The sequence below is a fragment of the Salvia splendens genome, chromosome 12 (assembly GCF_004379255.2).
Source record: "Salvia splendens isolate huo1 chromosome 12, SspV2, whole genome shotgun sequence".
Taxonomy (NCBI): Eukaryota; Viridiplantae; Streptophyta; class Magnoliopsida; order Lamiales; family Lamiaceae; genus Salvia; species Salvia splendens.
The window spans coordinates 15,507,622-15,518,150 of NC_056043.1; the positions used below are offsets into that span (position 1 = coordinate 15,507,622).

The 10,529-nt window shown below is 38.8% G+C and overlaps 2 protein-coding genes across 3 annotated transcripts; one reads left to right on the forward strand and one right to left on the reverse strand.

Annotated features, from left to right (window-relative positions):
* Positions 1-3,430: 3,430 nt before the first annotated feature.
* LOC121759235 (transcription factor EGL1-like) lies at positions 3,431-7,156 on the forward strand. Of its 2 annotated transcripts, none has more exons than XM_042154747.1 (8): positions 3,431-3,856; positions 4,052-4,306; positions 5,049-5,145; positions 5,304-5,318; positions 5,402-5,458; positions 5,553-6,335; positions 6,433-6,870; positions 6,948-7,156. In XM_042154747.1, the coding sequence occupies exons 1-8, from the start codon at positions 3,738-3,740 to the stop codon at positions 7,017-7,019; spliced, it is 1,836 nt and encodes a 611-aa protein (XP_042010681.1). In that variant the 5' UTR covers positions 3,431-3,737; the 3' UTR covers positions 7,020-7,156. The 2 variants fall into 2 exon arrangements, with proteins under 2 accessions (XP_042010681.1, XP_042010682.1); XM_042154748.1 differs by having other exon boundaries at positions 5,304-5,308; positions 5,392-5,458.
* A 70-nt stretch (positions 7,157-7,226) lies between these two features.
* LOC121757608 lies at positions 7,227-8,208 on the reverse strand. Its single transcript, XM_042153126.1, has 2 exons — positions 7,893-8,208; positions 7,227-7,804 (listed from the first exon to the last, which is right to left on the reverse strand). Exons 1-2 carry the CDS (start codon positions 8,110-8,112, stop codon positions 7,227-7,229), a joined length of 798 nt encoding a protein of 265 aa, XP_042009060.1. The 5' UTR covers positions 8,113-8,208.
* Positions 8,209-10,529: the final 2,321 nt, after the last annotated feature.

The window sequence follows — 10,529 nt, forward strand, 5'->3', positions numbered from 1 at the left end:
CTGGCGGGCCGCTGCACTTGTTTCAGCGGTCGACGGGTATCATCCCGTAACTTTCTGGCCCACTTTTAAAGCGTGGCAGCAGCCATCTCCCAAATGTCAACAACAAATGTGAAAAACACTTCATCTCTGTGGGATTTGACACTTACTTCCCTTTACTAGTTAATAGTATTGTGGGTTAAGGTCTTGAAAGCCGCTCTCAGTTCTCGATAGCGCACCCGATGACAAGTAAGATTGCCTAGGAGTTGTCTCGATCAGTTGGTCAGCGTCTTCTTGATCAATCTGTATTTATTTGTTATTCAAAATTGCGTGAATATTCGACGTGAGAGAACAAAAAAAACAGCTTTCAATGGACTGTATCGTTCCCCCAACTCTTCAAAAAGGATTTGTCTTTAAATCCTCATCATTTACTTCCATGTCATCCAGTCATTTTATTCGACCAAGAATGAGACACACTTTTTTTCTTTCTTCCTTTTTTCTTTTTCTTTCTATTTTTATAATAACAAAATAGAATAAAAAAATTGAATTTTTATTGTATTTTTTCACATTACAAAATGAACTAAAACGAGACTACTTATTTTTATTTTATTTTACAAAAAATGAACATAAGAAAGATATGTAGTTCTCAATGTAAACATTGGAAAGCATATAGGTGTAGAAGTTATAGACGAAGTGTCTTTTGACTATGATACCAGATGATGTATTCCTCGCCGGTAGCGTAGGAAACATGGATGTGCAATATAGGAACGCCGCCGAAATGAGCATGAAGATAATGATAGAATTTGATACGATGGATGAATGATGTCACAAATGGGATGGGGAATCATTTGATAAGTCATGAATTGGTAGAATGACGCCACAAATCTGGTGATGAACCATTTTTTAAGTTGATAAATTGAACCTTGACCACCATGCTTAAAGGAGACGAGACAAAGGGAGTTAAAACTCGAATTGTCAATTAATTTCACTACCAAAAAAAGTTGAATTACCGAGGTGACCTATCCGTCGGTAATTACGACGGATTACCCATGGAAAATAGTGTTAACGACCGATTTGATGGATTGCCGAAGAAATTTTCGTAGCTCGTAGCTAAAAAATTACCAACATGTAAATTACTAATGAAATTTCTCGTCGGTAACACAGTAAAGATAGAAAATTCCATCGGTAAATTCCGTCATGCAGTACACCGGCACGCCATTCAGGTCGACGTCGAACCACAACCCAACTCAGTCGTTGTCACAACTTCCATAGGACAAGCTCAATCGGACGACGTTTAGGAGTTCAATGTCCGCAATCCGTACTCCTCAGCTGAGACAGATAAATTATTCGAGTTATGGGTTTCAGTTCTGGTAGAGGACAGAACCATGCCCAAGCGCCCCCCAAACTCCCCCCGCCTCCCCCCTCCTCCTAATCTGAGTATTTTATTCAGATATTTATCCCAAGTACTCAACACCGACACTAGTTGAATGAATCAGCAGCAACAAGTTGTGTATTACTAGATGATTGAAGCCCTCCAACGTCAATTGGGTATACCGGTCCAGCCGCCACAGTAGTTTTCAAAATTTAAATCATATACTCCCTCCTCCCGCTAATAAATGTCCCAATTTTGACTAGTGTGAGTTTTAAGAAATTGTTTGACTTTATAAAAGAAAATATGGAAAAAAGTCAGAGGAATGTGAGTTCTACTTTTATATATTGCATTTTTTTTAATAAAATGTGAGTGAAATAAGTTTGTGAAATATGAGGTATACTTACCAAAAAGAGTAAAAGTCGGATGAACAAAAAAAAGAAAATAAAGAGACATTTAACGGCAGACGGAGGGGGCAGTTTTTAATTTTTTTGGATTTAAATTATGTAACTTTTAGTTTTTAGGAATTTGTAATGTCATTTTCAAATTTTTTTAATGAAGTTTTATTATTAACAAAATATTGTATTAATTTTGTTTTTAAATTGAAATCCAGGCGATTGGAACATAAAGAATTGGTTAATATATTCAAGATAATTACGTATTTACAAAATACTGTCTCAATTCATCCTATTTCAACAAAATACTGTCTCAATTCATCCTATTTCACCAGATCCGGGGTGTGATAGGGTTCTGAAGGATGAACCGGATATGGACAGTTCCAATAAGATTTCATTCTTGAACAAAAATCCATTTTTTGATTTATTTCATCTATTCCATGACCGGAACAGGGGAGGATACACGTTACACCACGATTTTGAATCAAAAGAGAGATTTCAAGAAATGGCAGATCTATTCACTCTATCAATAACCGAGCCGGATCTGGTGTATCATAAGGGATTTGCCTTTTCTGTTGATTCCTTGGATAAAACACAATTCTTGAATGAGGCTAGGGATGAATAGAAAAAAATATCTTTATTGTTTCTACCTCATATTTTTTATGAAGAGAATGAATCTTTTTCTTGATGGATAATGGAGGCAATCAATCAATATAGATTGATCTAAAATCTAATTCAAATCCAATATAGTACCTATGGATACTTGAATCATTTTTTTTAAATAGTGAGTTCTATGAATAACTAAGAGATAAAGATAAATTGTTATACTCCCTCCTTCCTATAAAAATATGAGCAATTGATATGGCACGAGAATTAGGACAAAATTGGTAAAGTAAGAGAGACGAGGAGAAATGTAGTTAAAGTAGTATTAGTGGATAGTGGGACCCACATTATTAATGGTGTTTAATGATGGTATAAGTTGTAAATAAGTTGATGTATATGATTAATAAATTGATATAACTTTCCAAAAATGTATGCACATATTTTTGTGGGACGTACGAAAATGAAAAGTGCATATACTTGGGATAGAGGGAATAGATATTATCTCTTTATTAAGAGATGGAATAAAATATAATTAAAAATAATGTAAAGTTCATAAACACTAAGGGGCAAGATACTTTTGAGCTCCTTGTTGTGGATGCTTTCATGCCCTCACATCACCCGTCCAATATTACAAGTTCTAAATTTCTCAATATATGATACTCCCTCTGTTTCATTATAGATGTATTTGTTTTTAGGCCGTCTCAGTGAGATATTTTTTTATGGCAGAAAACCAACATTCTATTTCTCTATTTCTCTATCATTTTTAATATTTTTTCCTTTTAATTTTTTCTTATTCTTACTTTATTATTTTTCCACTTAATTCATGTAAAAAGGGTCTTTTCCTTCGGATCCATGTTGCATTAATACCTAATTGGGTCTTTTCCTTCGGATCCATGTTGCATTAATACCTAATTCTATTTCATTATACCGACAAATTTATTAAAGAATAATACTTGTAGTATCAAACTTTTGTATGTAACCCGCACATGGATATCCACCAATCGATATTGCCATGCGTGATTGTTGACGTGTCCAAGAAATTAACTTTAAAAATAAACGATGAAAAATAAAACACATTAAGCTAAGATGTAGAACCATGTCACACCAAATGATTTCCATTATGATTTCACCAGATTATCCTTGGGATTGTACAAGTTGAACACTCATCAATCTATACAAATTTCTTGCCGTGCCCATTGCAGCAAATCAGAGCTCTGTGGTCCACATAAAATTTGATAAGTCTTTTGCAGCCTTTTGATGATATTGGAGTATATCTTATTCTCAATTAAAGATGGTCAGCCTTTCAAGTTTGAATCTTTCTTCCCATCATTACTAGATTTGGAAATTTGGTTATCCACCATATAATCCAGGCAGAAAAGGGTCAGAGCTCAACAATGGCTACTGCAAATCAAAAGGTTGTTCCAGATGATCTCAGACAGCAGCTTGCTCTTGCAGTTAAAAGCATCCAATGGAGCTATGCAATTTTTTGGTCTTTTTCTGCTCAACAATCCGGGTAAAGTTGTGATATTTACTTTCTAAAAGTAAAGAATGGATATTCTTGAAATTCAGCTTTTTCCACTTTTATTTTTTTCCATTTTATCCAATTTGACGGAATGAAGTGTTTACATGATTGCATTTAAACATTCTTGTTTGAGGCGTTGACTTAAGAAATTATGGCTAAAGATAGTTATGTTTGGTGGGATTATAGGGCGTTGGGGTGGAGTGAGGGGTACTACAATGGTGATATCAAGACTAGGAAAACAGTTCAAGCTGTAGAGTTGAACTCGGATCCTCTGGGATTGCAGAGGAGTGATCAGCTAAGGGAATTGTTTGAGTCTCTTTCATTAGGTGAAAGCACCCCACAGCCTAAGAGGCCTACAGCTGCATTATCCCCCGAAGATCTCACTGACACTGAGTGGTATTTTCTGGTGTGTATGTCGTTTGTCTTCAATGTCGGTCAAGGGTAATTTTCTCCGCTTCACTATTTTCGGTGTGATCAATTGATTGAGCTGAAATTCTGTGTGAAGTAGAATGGAGTATGGATTGTGTGAGTACTTTGTTACTATGAGGTTTTGTTGTTTGAGTTTTGAGCATGGTTTTGTGTTAAACTTTGGTGGATTAAGAATTTTATGAATACTTTGTTGCGATGTGATTTTGTTGTTTGAGTTTTGGACATGGTTTTGTGTTAAACTTTGATGGATTAAGAATTGTATGTGTACTTTTTGTTGCTGTGTGATTTTGTGCTTTGAGTTTTGGACATGGTTTTGTGATAAACTTTGATGGATTAAGAATTGTATGAGTACTTTGTTGCTATGTGCTTTTGTTGTTTGGGTTTAGGACATGGTTTTGTGTTAAACTTTGATGGATTAAGAATTGTTTGAGGACTTTGTTGCTATGTGATTGTGTTGTTTTTGAGTTTGGACACAATATTATGTTGGAACTTTGATGTGAGGGTGTTATGGACTCCGGTGCAAGGAAACTTGTCCAACATCAGTTGTGTAACACGACAACTTATTGACCAAATGGGATCTCTCCCCTAATAGGTTAGGTTAGTTTTTTGATAGTTCTTATGTTTGGTCTATAACAGGGGGTTGAGTTTTTTATTTCAAAAAATGAAAATTTCAATTGTTGATTTCATGTGATGATTCATAAACCTTTCAATTGAGTATAGAGCATTTACCATGTTGATTGATTGGGATTGGAAGGTTGCCTGGAAGATCGTATGCAGAGAATGAGACAATCTGGCTGCGGAATGCTCATCTTGCAGACACGAAACTCTTTGCTCGTTCTTTGCTTGCGAAGGCAAGTGTTAATGTTTCTTAATTTGTTGTAATGGCGGCTTTAGATATTTGGATATGCTCTTTGGTAGGTTAGTGGGAATGTTTTCTGACTCTTCATTGCTTCTCGTTCTATGTGCTTATCGTTATGGCCGGCTGCTTGATTCGCGTTGCTGTTACCAGAGTGCTTCTTTGCAGGTACAAAGGCCGAGCTCCAAACCTTAATATTGAACTATGACATGAACAATGTTTGTGTTTATACGATTCCATGTTCTTTGCAGACAGTAGTGTGCTTTCCGCATTTGGGAGGTGTGGTTGAGCTCGGAACAACCGAACTAGTACGCACTGTGAAATTAGCTCTTTCTATTTATGAACTTCATATGCAAATTAATATTGTTGGTTGTGTATGTCATATAAAATGCTTTATTGAAGGTTCCAGAGGATCGGGGTCTGATTCCGCATATAAAAAGTTCATTCTTGGAGAGTTCTTCCGATACTTTCATCAATCTGAGCCACGACCTCGTCTATCAAGTGCTCGATCACTCTAATATCCCCGAAAACAATCTTGATGAAGTGGAAGTGTATTCTCCTGACACCAGCTCAGATGAATTTGCAGACAACGTTCTAATAGAGGGATCGTGTTTAGCAGATGGCGCTGATGGAGAGGACGACGCTGTCAGCAATGGCACAAACAATGCCACGAGCTCCAGTGACTGCGTGTCTCAGACTCATGGGAAACTGGATGTGAAAGTCCAAGAATTTGATGAAAAGAAGGCGAGTGCTGCTAATTGTGTGCACGTCGGTCAAGAATGCAACCAGCAGACATTGCCTAGCTTCAACGGTGGTGGTGATGTCCATTACCACAATGTGCTTTCAAGCCTTTTGAAGAGCTCCCACCAGCTGATTCTGGGGCCTTACAGAAATGGTAAAAGAGGATCGAGCTTCATCAGCTGGAAAGACAGAAAATCGAGCCCTCGATTGGTCCAGAGCGCATCGCCACAGTGGCTACTAAAGAAAGTGCTCTTTGAAGTAGCTAGAATGCATGAAAATGCCCAGATTGAATCTGCCAAAAACAAGGACAGATGTGATGACCGCTCTCTACAGCAAGAAGGCGAGGAAGTCGACAAAAACCATGTCCTGTCTGAAAGGAAACGGAGAGAGAAGATAAGCGTGAGATTCGCCATTCTTGGATCATTGGTTCCGTCTGGTGGCAAGGTAGTTAAATCTTTGGTCTTCAGATTAGTCCCCCTCGTGAAAAAACAATCACGACATTGTAACAAAATTTTTTATTTCTTCAACTTTGCTATTGCAGGTTGATAAAGTATCAGTACTTGATCACACAATAGAGTATCTGAGAGAACTGGAGAGGAAGGTGCAGGATCTGGAAGCGTACAAGGAAGCAACGGAACGAGAAACCACACAGAGCAGGGCCCACGATGCCATGGAGAGGACTTCGGACAACTACGGACATAGCAAGCTTGGAAGCATCACAAAGCTACTCGGGAACAAGAAGAAAGCTAGTGATGTAGAGAAAACTGCACCCGAGAATAAGAGGACTCGGTCGACTTCATCGACAGACAGCATAACCATCAGCATCACAGACAAGGATGTGCTGATTGAGATGAGATGTTCTTGGAGGCAGTGTGTACTGATTCAAGTTATGGAAGCTTTGACTCAACTGAATCTTGAATCACAATCTGTTCAATCTTCCAACACTGATGGGATTCTCTCCCTCTCTATCAATGCCAAGGTTTGTTGAATTTTAGCATTATTTTATTTTGTTGGAACTTGTAAAGAAAATGTTGATTTTAGTTGTATGATGTGCAGAGCAAGGGAGTGAAAGGTGTATCAGCTGGTGCAATAAAACAAGCTCTTCAGAAAATTATCAAAAAAAATTGAAGATCATGCTCTGATTTTGATGTGGCTCATTTATATGTTGTACAGGGTTGTATAAATTACTATAATATTTAACTTTTGCAGATAGTTGTGTAGTGTTCTTCTCCAACTGATGGTGTTAATGAAGTTAATTTTCATTATATTTCCTTTCTACTTAAGGAAATTACTTGCAATATACATGTGAGATAAAGGTCATATTGAAATAAAGCACTATAAATTTACTTCTAATTCAAGAGCTAAGCTCACTAGTATTACATCAAGAACTGATTCCTCCAGAATATATTCTGATATGTGAAGGATGATCTGCTCTTTTTCGGGGACGAACATCTGGCCACGATTGATGGCCCGATAATCTTGGGCAACAATCTGGTTTAAGGTCCTTGTCTGTGTTTGAGGAAGCAGATAGAACTGAGCATCTCTCTTGATCTCATCAACTACAGCTGCTTCCAGTGGAAAATAACAGATTCTTGGCTTTGCAAATGCTGGCCAATATGGAGATAAAAAGTTGATGTGATCAAAGAGAAGCTTAGTGTCGAAATGAGGGTCGAACTGCAGAAACTGGGCTTGATCTAACAAGGATGGATGAAGCAGATGTTGGGAAAGTAGCCTCATTGCTGAGAGCTGATCCCAGTTTTGAGACGAAGCTTCAAGTATCAAACGCACATAGTTGGAGATCGTGTGGTCTTGATCGTGTTTGCATGGATCGTATTCCGTTAGTATGACTTGTGAGGGAAATACTAATTTGTGCTCCTCAAAGTGAAGGCGCCTCAGTTTCAGGGTTCCTCGAGCTGCAAGATGGTTCGACAGAGTACTAGTTTGTGGATTCTATCCATATTACAAAATATACTGTGTGTGTGTGTGGATCTTGTTTCATACCTGATTGAAACGGCATGTTCGATGGACTGCTGGGGTCTTCTGCGAAGAACTGGTCGAGGACCGAAACCGGGCTTTGATATTCTTCTTGATTTGTGTTGTTGTCACTCATGTCTAATGTGGGACTAGATGGAAAATCATCTGCTACATTTGAGAATGTCTCATTCTCTGAGATTGAATCCTGCATAAAAAAATCAAGAACAATGATGCAAATTGATGGCATATGTCTAGACTAGAAGGAGATGAAGCTACACTTACCATTAAGGAATGCATTAACTTGATCTTTGGAAGGTCTTTCTGTATTTCTGATCACTCCATCCTGAGCTGCTTCTGTTTGATGAACGTCATGTGTTCCTGCAACGTTAGGCATATATGCAGAAACACACAACTGATTCAAGAAACGTGTGTTGATTGAAGCATACAAAAACATGCTAGAACAGGATATCACCTACCACTGAACTTGATGATGTATGGAGATTGAGTGATCCTCTCTTCTTCGACGAGAGAGGAGCTTGTACTACCCGTCATGTCACCACATGGACTAAGATAAATGCTCTCCCTCGAAGGACTGGTCAAATTCATTTCAGCAGAGCCAGAAAAGTATAGGCTTTCCCTTCTTGGGCTAAAGCAAGACTCCATTTCTAGTGAAGACATAACCCTCCATGGATTTTGTAGCCTACTTGTTGCAGCAACATCCACTCCAAGTTTCTCAGACAATACATCTCTTGAGACGTCTATTTTCTTGCGTGCAGTTTCAGCCTCAGCAGGCTCCTTTTGCACCTTCATGGGGGCATCTTTCTTGACCACCTTTTCCTTTGCCTTTGCATCAGTGTTCGAATTCAAACGACTCCTAGTTTCAACTCCACTATAAATGCAGCCATATCCGAAAATTGATCTGCCGTGGGGAAGTCTAAACGTAGGCAAATGGTCTGAATCTTTTTTTCTCTGGCTTCCAAAGGTGTGCTTCAGCTTCCTCTTTATCTCCCTGACAGAGAGAGACGTTACTTTCGATCCATCACCAGCCTCCTGTGATGAGCAATGGCAAGTGTATCTTCCCCAATGCTGTCTCTTTTGAAGCTCAGCCTTGAGAGTTACTGCTTGTTTCTCAATTTGAAGATTGTTGATGCAATTCCGAGGCAGGAAGTATGACTCGGACAACAATTCCATGACGAGCAAGTCCTTGTCCGAGCTCAGAACTTCCAATGCACTAGAGAAAGGTTTGGACCCGAATTTTGCCCCAACTTGTGCAGCAGGGCGTTTGTGGTCAGAGCTCGTTGAATCATCCGAGTGACACAAGCACGACTCATAAGATCTCGGGCTAGTCTCCGTTGCTGCCTTGTGACTACTACCCTCCATTAGATGATCAATGTGTACATCATCTGGTGTTTTACCTCTACTACTCCTTGCGAATTCTGCTCCATACTGATACAAAAAAACACAATGCAACATAAGGTTTTGGTACAAAGATCTAAACAGGCATCCGAAACATCACTACAAGCAGCAACTAAGGTTATAAAAGATCGGTCAATCAACTGTTTTTCAGAGTAAGAAAACTACATATGCTTACTTGAATTTTTCGACATTCTTCATCAAAGCTCGTTCGATGATCTTCTGTGTATACATGTATGGGAAATGATCAATATAAATCCATCCGAATCAGCGTTGGCCAAAAATCAAGCAGCAAATAAATTTAGGATTCTTACCTATCATCTCAGAGGAGAAGCCATTTTGGGAGTCAAGAACATAATAGAGTGGATGCGTACACTTGAATTCACATCTGCTTTTCACACCTTCTTCTTCACTTGTTGTTGTTGCTGCCATCACTATCACACTTGTGAATCAACCAAAATAACTGCAAACACAAGCTCTCAAGAAAATCCCAAGAAGCTATATATGCATTCTTGCAAGTATGTTTTGAAGAAAAATATATTGCCTTTTTTTTTGGGGGGGGGGGGGGTGTATGAGGTGGCAGCAGTTGGAGATGTGAGATTAGGAATGAAGAAGAGGAAAATAATATAATTTGTTTGTATGTATGAAGAGTCAAAAAACAGAATCGACGCGAGATTCACGAATAAATGTGAGACGATATTATTACGAATACAAAACAAACGAAGGTGATTACAACACACTATCACTTAGCTCGCTACTCAATCGGAGAATACAACTCGATTGTGGATCACTCACCTAGCTAGCTCAAGAATCACAAAGTGTATTCACTTCTCTATCTAGTTTCTTGAATCACACGAATATGGAGAAAAAACAAGATGTGAAAACTGAAAACTGGAGAAACTAATTGTTGTAACTGAACGAGCTGTTCAAATACAACGGTTGTTAGCCGAGCTTAATCGAGCTCGGTGTTGGAGAAGCTTAATCGAGTTCGGTGTTAGCCGAGCTTAATCGAGTTCGGTGTTAGCCGAGCTTAATCGAGTTCGGTGTGATTAAGCTCGGTGTTAGCCGAGCTTAATCGAGTTCGGTGTTAGCCGAGCTTAATCGAGCTCGGTGTTAGCCGAGCTTAATCGAGTTCGGTGTTAGCCGAGCTTAATCGAGCTCGGCCCTCAATAATGACTTGGGCCGATGGTTGGTCCAGCCACACCAAAGCCCAACAAATCTCCACCTTGGCTGCATCCACCATCCGGCCAG